Below are 17,624 nucleotides of genomic sequence, written 5' to 3'. Positions count from 1 at the left end.
GAGTCATAAACTCCTTCACAATAATAGTAATAATCTTTATTATCACAAGTCGGCTTCCATTAACACTGCAATGAAGTTACTGTGAAAATCCCCTAGTTGCCACATTCCTGTGCTTGTTCGGGTACAGTGAGGGAGAATTCAGAATGTCCAAATTACTGAACAGTACGTCTTTCGGGACTTGTGGAAGGAAACTGGCGCACCCAGAGGAAACCCACGCAGACACGGGGAGAACGTGCAGATTCCGCAGAGACAGTGACCCAAGCCGGGAATCGAACCTGGGACCCTAGAGCTGTGAAGCAACAGTGCTACCCACTGTGCTACCCCAAACAACCTCCAAAGGCATCCCATGCTGAGAAACATTTTAATACTAGCGAATAAGCGGCTGGGGAAGCAATTCGAAAATGTCTTGAATCAAGAGAACCCACTAAAAGAGGGCACCGGATCAATAACCCGCGGTGTAATGCAGTACGTCTTGTCACCAGAGGCGGAGTTGTGAGCGTCCAACGCGTCACTTTCTCTCTCAATGGTGCCCCCTGTTGTCCACAGCCGGGGTGGGAGGAGAAGGTTGAGAGGCGTGTTTCTATTGGGCGCGGGGGGAAGGGACGGCTTAGTATGGGGGTCGGTGGTTGGCTGAGAGGGGGTGATGCCCGAGCCTCGTTTCCGTGCCCTGGCTCTGGCGGCTGCCTGGGCTCCGGAGGCGGAGGGAGGAGAATGGCAGCAGCCGGGTGCCAGGGCGGCCGTGCGGGGCTGCTGTGAGATTCGGAGGGGCTTGGAGCAGTCGAGGACGGGGAAAAAAGACGAAGACAACGGCGTCCGATCGCGGCGGCGGGGAAATCCGGATTAACCGCTGGGGCTGCGGCCCGACGGAGGCACCTTGTTATTGGGGGAAGAGCGCGGTGCCGGCGGGCGCTTCAAACTAAACACATCCAACAATAAATATTTCTCCACGTCCCGGCAGGAGGGAGGAGGAGGGAGGGGCGGCCGGAAATTTTCTTTTGGAAAAATCATTAAAAAAATAAACCCAACCGGCAGCAACCACCCCCCCCTCTCCAGTTCCTCCCCTCCCCTCCCCCCTCCTCCCCGGAGCCTCCAAACCGCCTTCCGCAGGATGAACTCGGTCAGGGCAGCCAACAGGCGACCGAGGCGAGTGTCCAGGCCGCGCCCCGTACAGGAGAGAAACAACGCCGCGGGTAAGGAGGCGAGAGCCGGGGGCAGGGCTTTGGGGGGTGGGGGGGTAATGTTTCAGAGATTGTGACCCCCCCCTCCCCTTCTATCCCCTCACTCCATTATCATCCCCACCGCTGCACACAGCCAATGCAGAGACCGAGGCTTCCCCCTCCAGCTCAGGCCGCGCTTTGTTTGTGCTTTGGCATAATCCTGTGCTGGGAGCATGTTTGCTCTTTCCACCTCCTCCCCCTGCTGCTGTGTAAATTTGATATAAAATGGATCCTGCCGGATCAGCACCTTACCCTGAGAGGGGAGTGTGAATATTTATGTACATTTGAGGCTCACTATTTAAAATGGCCTTGAACTGAATATTTGAAGGCTGAAAATCGTACATCAGTTTATGCAGCCCCCCCCCCCCCAACGAGTTGGGAGTATTTTCTCTTTTTTTACACCCCTTTTCCTCCCTTTGGTCTTCTTGTTGCCCCTTTCTCTTCAAACGGTCTTGCCGGTGCCCTGAATGTTTGCTGCGTAGCTGGGGCTGGAAACGTGTCGGAGATACGCGCCCAACATCAGCTCCAAACCTCCCCTTGTTACTCTTCCTCTCTGTTGGCCATTGAAGTGGATTTCTTTCATTTCGTCAAGTTTTAAAAAAAAGACAGCTGCCCTGAAGTTTTCTTCCGCAAAAGTTGCTCCGTTTTGCTTTTCTGACAAGGCCTTTTGGGCAAACTAAACACAGACTACTGGTGTTTCGTCATTGAACTCGAGGGTTTTGTACACGCGTGCTACTTTTTAATCTCTGCATGTTATTTAGGCGGAATGTGTTTATATATAACACCGAAAATTAACATTTTCAGCCAAGCGTGTCAGTATCTTCCAAAATGATTTCAGCATGCTGATCTAATTGTTATAATATTTTGCCTGGTCCCTTATTGTGTTTGGCGTGTAACACTTGTGTTGTAGTGCTGGGGAACTACAGGCACCTTAATCAGAATTGTCCGCTGAATAACTGCTGTAATGGCCTCAGTGCTGATCATATGGTGTTGCTCATCAGATTGCAAAATGGTGTCAGGTGGGATGTTGCAACATATAGGTATAAAATGAACGACACCAATTAATGTACAGCATGTTGGAAGTGCCCAAATACTTCATTTGTACAGCTACTGAATGATTTTGTAGAATGAACTAATTTGTACAATTTAATTTCAAAGTGACTGTTGAGCACTAACTCGATTTTGGTATGTGCATCTGCCGTGCTCAAATTTCAAGAGTTTTATTGGAAGCCAGTGCTGCTCAAACACAGTTAACATAAACAGTAAAACTTTATTGAACTTTTGTCCCAGCAATGTCCTACCATTATTGAGGACTGTTCAGTTACGTGGATAGAGTGAAACTGAGGTTGTCTTTGGACAAGCGAAAGTTGAGAAAAGACTTGATAGTGATGCTCAATCGTAAGGGGTCCAGGCAGAATCACGAGAGAAACTTGGAAGGATCAAGAACCAGAGGACACAATTTTATAGAATCAAAAGTGACATGAGGAAAAGCTTTCTTGCACAGTCAGATGTAAAGATCTGGAATGCACTGTCTTGAGAGTTTGGTGAAGGTAGATTCAAAAAGGGGATTGGATAAGTATCTGAAAGAGGGGGAGTGGAAATAAATGACAGGGCTACAGAGAAGGAGGGTGGAGGAATGTGACTTGCTAAATTATTCTTGCAGAGAGGTTAGCACGGAAGCACAAGTGGATAGCACCGTGGCTTCACAGTGCCAGGATCCCAGGTTCGATTCCCCACTGGGTCACTGATGGTGCGGAGTCTGCACGTTCTCCCCGTGTCTACGTGGGTTTCCTCCGGGTGCTCCGGTTTCCTCCCACAGTCCAAAGACGTGCAGGTTAGGTGGATTGGCCATGCTAAATTGCCTTTAGTTTCCAAAAAAGGTTAGGAGAGGTTATTGGGTTAGGGGGATAGGGTGGAAGTGGGGGCTTATGTGGGTCGGTGCAAACTCGATGGGCCGAATGGCCTCCTGCACTGTATGTTCTAGAGCTGGCACAAGCTTCAAGATGTGAAAGGCCTCCTCTGCTGTAACTATTTTGATGCATCATGTTTTCCACACAAGTAAATGATAAGTTAAGCAAAAGGTTTATAAATGTTCTTGTGATTCACTATGATACACTAGGAATTGGCTTGGATCTGATGTGTGCATGTCTGGCTGCTGACACTGAGAACTCACTTTAAATTCATTAGCATCCCTCTATGAAAGATGATGGATACACAGCAAACAATCCATTTCAGGTGGGATGTCTTCATATGGTGTACTTATGATAGATGTTTCACAGCTGTAGGGTGCTGAGAACACAGACTAAACAATCAGCTTTGTCCTAAGGATCACCTTGGTATTCTATACTATGTGCTTTTGGCTGAGAAGGCCAATCCTCGAGAGGCAGTTCTGCCGTAAATGCCACACGAGAAGCTACCAGGTAGCATTGTGGATTGTTGTTTTCAATGTTGGTGTCTGTTGCCAAGTTGCTGTAGCTACAGGTTGTCATGATGATGCATGCAAACCCACAGGAAGTGTCGTCATCTTTCTGTGGTAACTAGTGACTCCCAGGTGCAATAATCAATGTTTAGGGCTTTCATGTAATACTTGCAAGCATCCTTGAAACAGCCTTTGGCATCGTACTGATCGTCTGGCTCCAGCTACTTGACTATATAGAAAGTCTTTGGACATATGGCTGTCTTCCATCATGCGGATGTAGCCGAGCCAGTGAAGTTGCTTTGGAGTGCTCACAAACTTGGGAGCTTTGCCTTTGTGGGGACTGATGAATTTGTGATACTAATGCTACTGACAGTGAAGATGAGCTTCTTTTGATAACTGCAAGTCATCCATGTTGTGCAGCAACGTGCTGAGAACACGGGCCTTAACCCATCAGCGTGGTCCTAAGGCTCAACTTGATATTCTGTGCTTTGTGAATTGCTCAAAAGGTGGTGACTGTTTTCCAATGCATACACTGAGTTCTGCATCAAGGGCCAGATTGTTTGTCACTGTGGACTTGAGGGAGCAAAATTTGTGAATCATTTCCAGTGGTGGGTTAGTGTGATTGAGGGTGGAAATGTAATACCTTGTGCAATGACCATGGTTTTCTTGACTCTTTAGTCAGGGAGAACAAGTTACGGACATAGGAAAGACAGTCCATGCATGTGTCTTTGCAGCTGAATTTCCGTATTGGCGACCAGCGCAGCATTTTTGCAGAGGAATTCGCTGATGTGGATGCAATGTGCTTTTGACCTATTATGCAGGTAGCACAGACAAGGGTCAGGAACATGAAGAAGATGCCAAATGGAGTGGGGCTAGGGCACAGCCTTCTTTCATCCCATTCTTCACTCTGAAACCGTCAGGCGTAAGTGAGATTCCCCTGTAGTTGCAGTCTGTTGCCTTTGTGTTTGTCCAGCATGATATTGCGTCCCATGATTTGGAATGGAGCCTACTTTCTGGTGCAGAAGGTCACATAGGTGGGGCAAGAAATAGGACTTCCCCTGCTTGAGCAGTTTGGCCAGGATTCCCTCCTTGCTATGTGCCTTCTTGCTAAGCAATCTTCTCGAGCTTGTGATGAGGGTTCTTCATTTAACTCAACCATGAAAGGAAGCTGTGGGCCAGTGTGAAGCCTCGCTGGGAGATACCCACCCCTCGGGAGTACAGCTCACCGTTTGTTTAGATCAATGGGACACCTGTTTATTTCTGTTGGTGAGTACTTTCCATCTGCTGACTTCAGCGTGGAAACTTTGGTGGTTAGACCCTCTTGCTCCCTTCATAGCTCATAGATTTCTATTGTCATGGTCAGTTTGGATTTCTTGACCAGTTGATCAAGTATATATTTATTCGCAGTCTGTCTCCCTATCTTTTGCATGACTTGGCTACTTCCAGGTCACATAACTGTTGGCTTTCATGTGCATCGGGTAGGTTTTTTTTTCTTTGTGTCAATGACAGATGTCATAGCTAAATAGGTCTCAACAGCGCTTGTGGGTTCTGCCTTCACAATGCTGCTTCATAGATGAAGTTGTCTTCCAAGTTTCATCAGTACCAGCCTCAGCACTTTCTGGTTAACCTTGCAGTCATTATTGTGGTTGTGGGAGGTACTGGTATTTGTTGCTACACATGAGAGGAATGTTGATGTCTGGCAGGCCATCTTTGGAAAAGATAGGAAGATGGAAAAACTTTCAGAAGTGCATCTCTGTGCTCCTGCAGGCAGGAGTGGTCAGTGTTGCAATCTGTGCTAAGAGTGGGTGAGAAGAACACTGTCCCAGTTCACATTCTCATAATGACCAGGTCTAGTTGGTGCAGTGTGTCAGACCTTGGGTGACACCATACCCTGTGGCGATGTCTGCTCTGAAATAAGGTGATGATGATCATTCATTCGGGACACAAAACTTGATCATAGCTGATTTTTGCCCACCCCATGATGCCAAAGCAATGATGGGCATGAATCATTGTCTACCCCAACATATGTGTTTTAAAATTTTTTAAAAACGTATCCCAATTTTTTTTCCCAATTAAGGGGCAATTTAGCATGGCCAATCCACCTAACATGCAGATCTTTGGGTTGTGGGGGTGAAACCCACGCAGACACAGGATGTGCAAACTCCACACGGACAGTGACCCAGGGCCAGAATCGAACTCTCAGTGCCATAGGCAGCAGTGCTAACTACTGCACCACCGTGCTGCCCATAGCATATGCCTTCGAAGTCACCCAGGATGAATACCCCCTTTCTATTTGTAATGTTGCTCAGAATGTCACCTAGGGAGATGCAGGAATGCTCTTTGTATGAGATGCTTATATGTAGTTGATGTGTAGGCGTGTATTATCTTGACTGCATCTCCATCAGATAGCTGAAGGGCTCCGAGGTTGCTACTGGTGAATCCATAGAAATCCCTACAGTGCAGAAGGAGGCCATTTGTCTGCATTGCCCCTTTGAATGAATGCTCTTCCTAGGCCCTCTCCAGCACGCTATCCCTGTAACTCAGCGCATTGTTCATTGGCCAATCCACCTAACCTGCACCTTTTTGGACTGGGAGGAAACCAGAGCACCGGAGGAAACCCGTGCAGACACGGCTAGAATGTACAAACTCCACACAGTCACCCAAGGCCTGAATTGAACCCGGGTCCCTGACCCAGTGAGGCAGCAGTGCTAGCCACTGTGACTTTTTTAATTGTCAGCCGATTTTGCACTGAAAAGTCTATACCCTGCTGTTGGTGGTCTTCATTCCGTGCCAATGGAGGGTATATTTAGCCTCCAAAATAGTGCAGCTGTTGGCTAATCTAGTTTCTTGTAGAGTGATAACATCAATCACGGTCAAACAAGGCTGTCTTGCATCCATGGGTCATGTTAAGCATTTGTATCACCTTGTCACCTGGAATCTAGAGGAAATATCAAAGCCTATATGTCTGGGGCATTGTTGGTTGCTGGAAGGTGGAAACACCAATTGCCTAATGGAACCCCACTCCAGATATTTACTCCCTTAGCCGCTAACTCTTAACGTTGTTAATGTTGAAAGAGACTGACAATCAGGACCCAAATCGCCACAGACCTAACTTCTGATCCTAACTTCCAGTGTGCTTTTCTCTTGTCCCCCTCATGATGGTCACCCCCCCCTCCCTCCGGCCTTCTAGGTACCTGCTGCTATAACTTAGCCGAGCTGTTAATCCCCTTGGTACGGCAGGCATCCCGGCAAATTAAATTAAACCCCTCCACAAGATCAGTAAAATCTGCACCTCAGTATTAAACCAGCTCAGTAAGCAGCCAGCACAGCGTTAAAACTGTCCAAAAAGTCCCCACCGCAGCTCAGAATCCCCCAATATAAAACTCATGAATAAAATACTTTAAATCACACCCCGTCCTTTCCTGAACAACACTCTTTTTCCCCCCCCCAAATCACGCACCACGTCACTGAATTCCCCCCCCAAACAAAGCCCAATTAGTTCCCATCAGATAAATCACTCACAGAGCTATCGACTTCTCTTTTTCTTCCCCTCCAAAAAAAATTGTCCTCGCAGCGCTAAATCTCCCCGAAATAACTTCTAACCCACCCCCTCAAAATAACGTGATAAATTGGTGCTCAATTAGCCCATCACTCCGTTCTAAACCAGACCAGAAAACGTGTAGTCACTGGTCAATGAGTGAGGCCTCCCGAACCACATGAGGGCTCCGGGCGACTCCGGTTGGACCTGTGGCGCTGAGGAAGTGGCCCCTTGGAGTAGGAGGAAAGGGCCCTCTCTCTTCTCTGGCTCCAAGGAGTGACTCACATGCCCAATTCAAATTTTGAGTTTCCAGTCAGCCTCCCACTCGGGCCTCATCTCACCAGGCTACAGCTCTCTCTTTCATCCCATTAATGCTGTTAATTTGCTCACTTAAAGGCCTTGGCTGATGGCAGTGGTGGAAGGCTGTCCCAAGAACACAAAATAACTGCTTAAAGGAAAAGGTTGCAAATGGGCAAAAGTGCAAGGACAGTGGGGCTAATTGGATAGTTCATTCACAGAGTAAGTGTGATGCCCCCAATGGCTACCTGCACTGATTCCAATAAGTGGGGTTGAAGGAGGAAAATACGGATGCGGTGGCGAATTATAGAGGAAGTGGCCTCATCTGATCAAGGACATGGTTGTAGAGAGGTCATGAGATGCCAAGGTGAAGGGTGGCAATGCATAGGTGTCGGAAAGTTTTTATGTGCAGGAGTGTTTTTATGGAGGCAGAGGTTTAGGGAGGGCAGGAGGTTTAAATCATAAACCTGATCACTTGAAACCCCCCCCCCCCCCTCCATGCAAGCTGATCAGTTGCATTATTGTGTTCAATCCATTCTGTAAATTTGGGATGCACTGTATACTGTTAAATCTTGCTGCGTAGTGCATAAATTGCTCCTTTTGGCACTTGCCCACAAATTCTTTAATGAGTGAAATGGATGTCAAGACCAATATGTAGATTGCTAATTGGCTCAAACTGCTTTAATACCAACATTAGAAAATAAATGTTTTTATTTCTCTAAAACCAATTGCAATATGTGAACTGAGTCAAAGAAAATATTTAGAATTTAATATTTTTTGAAGGAGAGAATCAATTAGGAAAAATTAGTTTGATAAAATAGAAAAAAAAATCAAGTTTGAATTGTAAATATACAGGGAAATTCAGGTTGACTGGGTGAAATGATGGTCTGTATTTATTCTTAATATTATTACTGTAGTAGGGCAGCATGGTGGTGCAGTGGTTAGCACTGATGCCGCAGAGCGCCGAGGTCCCAGGTTCGAACCCGGCTCTGGGTCACTGTCCATATGGAGTTTGCACATTCTTCCCGTGTTTGCGTGGGTTTTGCCCCCACAACCCAAAGATGTGCATGGTAGATGGATTGGCCACGCGAAATTGCCCCTTATTTGGAAAAATAAGTTGGGTACTGTAAATTTATTTAAGAAAAAATATTATTGTAGCATTTCATGGTAATAAACCACTTTTGATGTGTCCCTGTGGCTGGAATAGTCATTATTTTAGAACAATTGTGCAGGAGTTGAACATGTGCAAAACACATTGATTATGTCATGGACTATTTTCTAAACGGTGACAAAATTCATAATGCTAAAGTGCAAAGGGACTTGGGAGTCCTAGTCCAGGATTCTCTAAAGGTAAACTTGCAGGTTGAGTCCGTAATTAAGAAAGCAAATGTAATGTTGTCATTTATCTCAAGAGGCTTGGAATATAAAAGCAGGGATGTACTTCTGAGGCTTTATAAAGCACTAGTTAGGCCCCATTTAGAATACTGTGAGCAATTTTGGGCCCCATACCTCAGGAAGGACATACTGGCACTGGAGCGGGTCCAGCGGAGATTCACACGGATGATCCCAGGAATGGTAGGCCTAACATACGATGAACGTCTGAGGATCGTGGGATTATATTCATTGGAGTTTAGGAGGTTGAGGGGAGATCTAATAGAAACGTACAAGATAATGAATGGCTTGGATAGGATGGACGTAGGGAAGTTGTTTCCATTAGCAGGGGAGACTAGGACGCGGGGGCACAGCCTTAGAATAAAAGGGAGTCACTTTAGAACAGAGATGAGGAGAAATTTCTTCAGCCAGAGAGTGGTAGGTCTGTGGAATTCATTGCCACAGAGGGCGGTGGAGGCCGGGACATTGAGTGTCTTTAAGACAGAAATTGATAAATTCTTGATTTCTCGAGGAATTAAGGGCTATGGGGAGAGAGCGGGTAAATGGAGTTGAAATCAACCATGATTGAATGGTGGAGTGGACTCGATGGGCCGAATGGCCTTACTTCCACTCCTATGTCTTATGGTCTTATGGTCTTATGTCCAGGGAAATTCCTTGTTTCAGAGGAGCAGCATGAGGCCATTTGGCCCATCGAGTCTGCTTCACCATTCAAACATGGCTGATATGTTTCTCATCCCCATTCTCCTGCCTTCTCCCCATGACCCTGATCCTCTTATTAATCAAGAAACTTTCAATCTCTGTCTTAATGACACTCAGTGACATAGCCTCTGCAACCTTCTGCGGCAAAGAGCTCCTTCCACAGATTCACCACTCTGGCTGAAGAAACTCCTCACTTCCATTTTAAAGAATAGTCCCTTCAGTCTGAGGCTGTGCCCTCGGGTTCTAGTTTTTCCTACTAGTGGAAACATTCTATCCACCTCTATCTTGGCCCCTCAGTTTTCTGTAAGCTTCAGTAAGGTCCACCTCCCCGGCCCCTTTATCCCTAAACTCCCAATGGGACAGACCCAGAGTCCTCAACTGCTCCTCATATGACTTGGAGACGTGGCATTTTCGCAACAAAATATATTATTTTCTCTTCCCCTTTTCTTTCTCTTTGGTCTAGGTGCAGTACACCAGTGTCTATCACAACTTGGCAGAGTATAAGTTATCTCTTCACTTCTGTAGTCCTATGGACTCGAGTTGTTTTGGAGCCCTGGTGTGTAAATGCAACTGACTACACTACACGCATGAAGATGGAAATGATTGGGTCCCCTCATGATTGTAAGGGAAGACAGACTTTAAGCTTAAAAATCTATTGCCAGTTGCTACTCATAAGTATCAGAACACCACACAATTTACATAAAGCTAAGAATAACTAGTCAACTGAGCAATATCGAATTGGTGACTGCCATTGATGTAATTTTAAAAATATAAATTTAGAGCCAGTTCTTTTTCCAATTGAGGGATAATTTAGTGTGGCCAATCCACCTACTTGCACATCTTATTGGGATGTGGGGGTGAGACCCACGTAGACCCGAGGAGCATGTGCAAACCCCACACGGACAATGACCCAAAACAGAGATCGAACCTGGGTCCTCGATGCCGTGAGGCAGCAGTGCTAACCACTGCACCATTATGATGTCTTTACCATTGATGTAATAAGTGCATGTTTCAAAATATGCTTGCATTAATTACAAACCTGTGAGTCATTTAACTTTGGAAAAACTGGTTTGAAACTCTTGAGTTTATATACAAGATGATGTATGGAAGCAAACCTTAATATTTTTTGCCTAATGCATACAATTTCATATTGGCAATTCAGTGCTTTACTGAAGTACATTCAAACATGAAAAATGAATGAGAATAACTTCAATATTTGGTTTTTGTGTGTTCTTTGTCATTATAATGGTGTAATTATTTATTAGACAAACTGATCTTGAATTTCTTACTTGTTAGTTTGACCTGACAAAAAGCCCTCTACCGTCACGCGTATTATAGTGCTACACCAAAGAAGTGGAAAAGCTAGTTACATGTAAAGCTTGTAGATCTGAGAGAATTTGAGAACTTGTTCGAGGATGTTGGTAGTAACTTGTGCTGATGGCATATTCCACCAAATGTTCTGGTGGATGTGCCAAGTGTAATTTCATGTACAATTTGAATACATGGTCATATCAAACAATATTCTTACCCTGTTGTTATGGATTCATCAAATTTTGTTCATTGGGAAGTGTAGATGTGGAGTATTTGAATATAGTGGGAAGTCAGTGTAATCGTCTTCTGAAAATGCTTATAGTAATTGTGCAAATTTTGTGTAACTTAAACAAGGATAGTTTTCCCTGTAACCTTTTTAATAACAATAGCTGATTGGATGAATGAAACATGATCCTGTAAGGTTTCATGCTTGGTACATTGTGTAAACTTATCAGCCACTTTTAAATTTGATATTTTTCCAGAAGTGTGATAGCGATATCTGTCAAATGTTGCATAGCAATATACATGATACTAGTGTGTTGAACAGAATCTGTTCTTTCAGTAAGGCAGTGAAAACACAATGGGTAGAGTTTGAAACAACAAAGTATGCAAGACCCCTTAAAAGGGGTACTTGCCAGACCATCCATGTTCCAGATTGTAATGATGGATAAACATTGCAATAATTATCGGAAATTTTAGTTTTCATATGTATTGGGAGAAGCAGGCAATTGAAGTGCTAAAGGCAACAAATTTGTTCCATGTGTTTGAGAATTTTCTGCAACAGTGTTTAAGATGTGACAAGGTAACAGACCGTAGTAGTTTTAGCGAGTGCTGCAACAAAACTGAATTAGTTAGCAACGTGGTGGTGAGGGAACATCTTGCAAATAGACCATTTATATATTTGATCATGAGCTATGGGGATTGTTGGATCAGAGCATTTATTGACCATCTCTAATTGCCCTTGAGAAGGCGAACTGCTGCAATCCACATGTAGGAACACCTTTACTGCTGTTAGACCGTTAACACAACACCGTTCAGAAGAGAGTCTTTTGACACGGTAACAATAAAGGATCGGTGATATAGTTCAAAGTCAAGATGGTGTATGGTGATCCCATGCATCTGCTGCCCTTGGCATTCCAGGTGGTAGAGGTTGTGGCTTTGGAAGGTGCTGTCAGAGCAGCCTTGGTGAGTTAATTCAGTGTATCTTGTAAATGGTGTACACTGTTGCCATTATGCGTTGGTGGAGGAAGTGAACATTTATCGTGGTGGATTGGGTGCCAATCAAACTGGTTTCTTTGACCTGGATGGGATTAAATTTCTTGCGTTATTGGAGCTGCACTCATTCAGGCAAATGGAGAATATTCCATCACACTAGTGACTTACGCCTTGTCGACAGTGGACAAGCTTTCGGAAGTCAGGAGGTGAGTTACTTGCTGCAGAATGCGTAACCTCTGACCTCTTGTAGCCATTGTATTTATATGGCTCCTCCAAATCTGATTCTGCTCCATGGTCAGCATCAGGATGCTGTTAATGTGGGGGTTCAGTGATGGTAATGCCATTGAATGTCATGGGGAGATGGTTAGATTCTCTCGGTGAAGATGGTCATTACCTGGCACTTAGTGCGCAAATGTTACTTAGCACTTATAAACCCAAACCGGAATATTGTCCAGGTTTTGCTGCATATGGATACAGACTGCTTCAGTAGCTGAGGAGTCACAAATTATGCTGAACATTGTGCAAACATCAGCGAATGTTTGTACTTCTGACCTGATGATGAAGGAAGATCATTGATAAGGAGCTGAAGATGATTGGGCCTAGGACACAGGCCTGAGGAACTCCTACAGGGATATCCTGGGACTGAGATGGGCAAGGGAAGAGTTGTAAACTAAAGTATTAAATTTAAGGTAAATTTATGTGAAATAAATTGATCACAGTAAGCTGAGCTGAACTGCAAATGGACAAACCTACAAACAGTGGGTAGTATTTAAAAAAAATTGATACAATACAAAACCAGAACATACAAAACCAGAACATATCCTTAAAAAGCATAGACTCGACTTGTAGAGTTAAGCAACTATGGCCTACAAAGGATATAAGAAACTAAGAGGCTTACAAAAATAAAAAGGAAATTGCAATTCTTGCTGACTGACAGCTATAAAAGGAGTAAAGGGATACAAAGGAAGTAACAAGAAATAGAAAAAGGGAGGCTGAAAAAATTTGCAAGGGATATCAAAGGTAAACATCGTCTATAAAAAAACTAAAATAAGGATAAGTGGTTCATAAGATATAGAAACAGAATTAGGCCAGTGATAAAAGGCTTTGTGAGCCCGTTAAAATGTAGGTACAAAGCAGGTTAACATAAAAAATAAAGAAAAAGCACTTGTAAATGAACATTTGTTCTTGGTGGAGAAAGGATAAATAGCAGCGATACATAAAAACCAAAAAAATAAGTCCAGGTGTAGAACCTGGTGCATTTCATGTTTTAAAATAAATATTACTGCAGAAAATGTGGTCTTCAGCATCTGACCATTTCCACTGCAATGTAAGAAATGGGTGAAGAAATCGTAGGTGTATTAATTTTTCAAAGCTTTTTGGATTTAGAAAACTTAGATTGGAAATTGCAAATGTCACTCAATTATTGAAAAAGCAGGTAGTTACAGGCCTGCATCCGTATGGGAAATTCCTTATCATCATGGATGCACCGACCAAGCACGTTTACATGTATGAGCTGATCAGAAACTTAATTTGACTGATCCAATCGAATTTATTTTGAAAAAGTTATTAACATAAGTTTTCAATGGATATCACCTACATGAAGTTCCAGAAAGCATTTATTACGGTTTTGCATGAGATTATTAGCAGAAAATAAAAGCACAATGCAACCTTGTTGCTTGGATTGGTTGTGAGGTGGGCGACAGATGTGTAACAGCCTTGTCTGAACATTGCACGAGTGGTGAAGTTTTGTTGTGGGGCGGATGAGCAAAATTTGCGAAGAATTTCAACATTAAACATAAATTTTGAAAAAATAGTCGAGGTATGAAGAAAGGAATTAAAATAAAGCAATCCGAGCAATATATTTAGAATTCAAAATAATGAATAATTAATTTAAAAATATTTTTTTTAAATTTAGAGTACCCAATTATTTTTTTCCAATTAAGGGGCAATTTAGCATGGCCAATCCACCTACCCTGCACATATTTGGGTTGTGGGGGGTGAAACCCACGCAGACATGGGGAGAATGTGCAAATTCCACAAGGACAGTGACCCAGGGCTGGGATTCTAACCCGGGTCCTCAGAGCCGCAATATAATTAATTAAAATGACCATTAGGGAGTGAGAAAGTGAGCGTTTGTGTGCCCAGCTCTTATGTTCTATTCCCCCCACCCCCGTGCTAATAATCAGACGGTTTCTCTTCTGTATTTGCTGCTGATCGATCACAGAAGCAACTCCTTGCAAATCTTTGATTTCACTTACTGGCATTTTGAACACTGGGTCCATGGGCCAGGATACCGAGACCTGGGTTGAATTTGGCCAGCGATGGGAGAAGTAGGATTATACTTTGACAAATTGAAGCTTCGACTTGCTCATGCCTCTTGAAATGCTTTTCCAACTCTCGCACTCACTCTCCCTCTACTCCTGTTCTTTCCTTGCGTGACATGATGTGTAATCTCGTCATATTTAGCGGTCTTCATAATGATGGTTCAGCCTTGCGGCCTTTGAATGAGAATTCATTGTGAACACGATATTACCAGAGCATTTATTTTCCCCAAGCTATCTTAGTTTCTGTTCAAGCTCAAGACATTTGCTATTATGGGAACTGTTTGTCAGAGAAGTGACCAACTTTCATCTACTTTTCGCAAAATGTTATTAATACTGCACTCATTTTGTTGTGCTTGTCAAAGGATAACACGCAGATCGGCACGGTAGCACAGTGGTTAGCACTGTTGCTTCACGGTGCCAGGGTCCCGGGTTCGATGCCCACTCTGGTCACTGTCCGTGTGGAGTCTGCACATTCGCCCTGTGTCTGCGTGGGTTTTCTCCGGGTGCTCCGGTTTCCTTCCACAAGTCCCGAAAGACGTGCTGTTAAGTAATTTGGACATTCTGAATTCTCCCTCCGTGTACCCGAACAGGCGCCGGAGTGTGGCGACTAAGGGATTTTCACAGTAACTTCATTGCAGTGTTAATATATGCCTACTTGTGACAATAATAAAGATTATTATTATTTACACGTCAGTAACAATACCTTGCCTCGGCTCATCTTCCACTGAAGCCCTTGCCCGTGCCTATATTACCTCAACTTGGCTATCCAGTGTTCTGTAAATTATGCTTATCCTGAGCTCTGCGTGTATTTTAAATCACACCAAGTCCCATTCACCCTTTACCCCTATGTTTACTGACCTGTGGTTCCTGTTCAGCAAGCAATCCCTTGATTTTAAAATGATCATGCTGCTTTTCAAATATCTCCATGGCACCGATCCTCGCTACTCTGAAATCTCCTGCAGCTCTGTTATTTGTGCTCTAAAACACCCCTAACCCTCCTCTTTCTTTATGAAACTTTGAAAAATCTCTCTTTAATTCTGGTTTTGAACATCTAACATGACATTCCTTTAAGTAACTTAATGACAAATAATATTTGATAGCCCTGTGAAGTGTCTTTACTACACAAGTTGTTCTGGTGCTTCACCCCTGTGCGCAGTTTGTGTTTCTCTGGCATTGAGTACTGTGGACGTTTGCAGATATGGTACTTCAGTGTAAATGGTTATTAATTTGGCTGTGAGGCTAGAGGTGCGACCACTGCAACTATACAGGTACAGTTCCTTGTATACCAGAGTTCAGGTTTTCTTTTTCTCTCTCCATCCTCTTTGGGTGAGTTGCCCAAAGTTGAGATCAGTTCACACTTGAGGCCATTCTATTTTGTGAGGTTTCACTAACGCATTAAATGATGCCTTCTCCACTGGGCCATTTAGCAACGAATTGCTGTATTTTGTCTATTGAAATCAAAATACCGAACATGTTATATTTTTTTCATAATCTTTATTGTCACAAATAGGCTTACATTTAACATTGCAATGAAGTTACTGTGAAAAGCCCCTAGTTGCCACATTCCGGCGCTTGTTTGGGTACATAGAGGGAGAATTCAGAATGTCCAAATTACCTATCAGCATGCTTTTCGGGACTTGTGGGAGGAACCTGAGCACCTGGAGGAAACCCACGCAGACATGGGAGAATGTGCAGACTCCTCCGCACAGACAGTGACCCAAACCGGGAATTGAACCTGGGACCCTGGAGCAGTGAAGCAACAGTACTACCCATTGTGCTACTGTGCTGCCCCAGATTTCATAGAATCCCTACAGTACAGAAGGAGACCCTTCGACCGAGCCACCCTACCCAAGCCAGCTCCCCCACCCTATCCCCACCTAACCATTAAGGGGCAATTTTATCATGGCCAATCCACCTAACGGGACTGGGGAACGAAACCCATGGGGATATGGGAGAGAAAGTCAAACTCCACACAGACAGTCACCCATGGATGGAATTGAACCATAGCCCCATGTGCTGTAAGACAACAGTGCTAGCCACTGTGTCTGTGTCATCTATGGAACAATGAGTTGCTCTGTTCAAGTAGTAATTCTATTGCTGATTGCTTAGGCTGACTATATATAAACATACTTCTGACAGAGTTAATTTTGGACAGTAACAAAATATTGCAGCTCTGAATAATTCATGTTAGATTTGAAGAGACATTGTCAACATTGTCTTTTGTCTTCTCTCTAAATGCTATTGGCCAAATTTAAGCTTTACCCTAGACTCATTCAAAAAGAAAAGCTCTTTTAAAAAAAAATAAATCTTTTATTATACCAAAATAGTTTCTTAGAATTACTTAATAGTCATTAAATGCCTTAAATCATACGCTTTTAAAAGATTAGCTGTCTAGTCTGTAATCATTTATGGAGCTGCATGTTTAAGTCATAAGGTTACAAATCATAAATGAATGAACAAGGTCTTAATCGTACTGTTAAATTGAAACCGTTATCAGAAATTTTAGTAAATTGTTAGGATTTTTCTTAAATATATGTTGATTCTAAGATTATTTAATCCTTTCATTTCATACACTAATAATCATCTATACATTTATCCTGGTAAACTTCCATGACCACCCCATCCCCCAAATCCTCCTGGGATCACAAGAGTGCTCCCTCGCACACCTTTTGGTGGGATTGCCTTTTGCTTTGCTTCGACCATGAGCAGTCATCCCAATCTTTGCACCTTGTTACCCTCAAATCTGCTATTTCCTTTCTTCTACCCAAGCACCTTTTTCAAATTCATTGTTAATAATTCATTTACTGACAATGCCAGCATGTATTGTGCATACCTAGTTGTTCTTGTTCCTCTTGTCGGAGAAATTAGAGTGGGTGACAGTTTAAAAGAAGGGGTCTCCTGTTAAGACTCTGCGATGAGAATTTTTTTCCTCTGGAAGGTTGTTAGTTTGTGGAACTGTCTGTGTCAGAGCGCAGTGGTGACAAGGGCATTGAACATATTTAAGGCTAAGATAGGATTGACTAGGGAGTAGCTAGGAAAATGGACTTAAGGCCACAATCTAGTTAGCTGTGATCTTTACAAATGGAGCAAGCTTGAGGCAACAAATAACTTCCTAATTTATATATAGAAGGCATTGATTAGCCTCCTGAATTGTTGCATCCCAGTGGCAGAAGTGCTCCGAAAGCGCTGTTAGGTAAAAGTTCTGGAATTTT

General features: G+C 43.6%; 1 protein-coding gene across 1 annotated transcript in view; it reads left to right on the top strand.

The window, feature by feature from the left end:
* Window positions 1-641: 641 nt before the first annotated feature.
* The window catches only part of LOC119974653 (F-box only protein 11), a 194,856-nt gene continuing 177,873 nt past the window's right edge, over window positions 642-17,624 (top strand). Inside the window, exon 1 of the mRNA XM_038813727.1 lies at window positions 642-1,190. Within this exon, the coding sequence (XP_038669655.1) occupies window positions 1,109-1,190 (82 nt within the window). The 5' untranslated portion in view covers window positions 642-1,108. The remainder of the gene's footprint in view (window positions 1,191-17,624) is intronic.

This window comes from Scyliorhinus canicula, chromosome 1 (assembly GCF_902713615.1).
Source record: "Scyliorhinus canicula chromosome 1, sScyCan1.1, whole genome shotgun sequence".
NCBI classification, from domain to species: Eukaryota; Metazoa; Chordata; class Chondrichthyes; order Carcharhiniformes; family Scyliorhinidae; genus Scyliorhinus; species Scyliorhinus canicula.
Note: the sequence above shows the minus strand (reverse complement) of the source record. Positions and strands in the feature narration are given on the sequence as shown.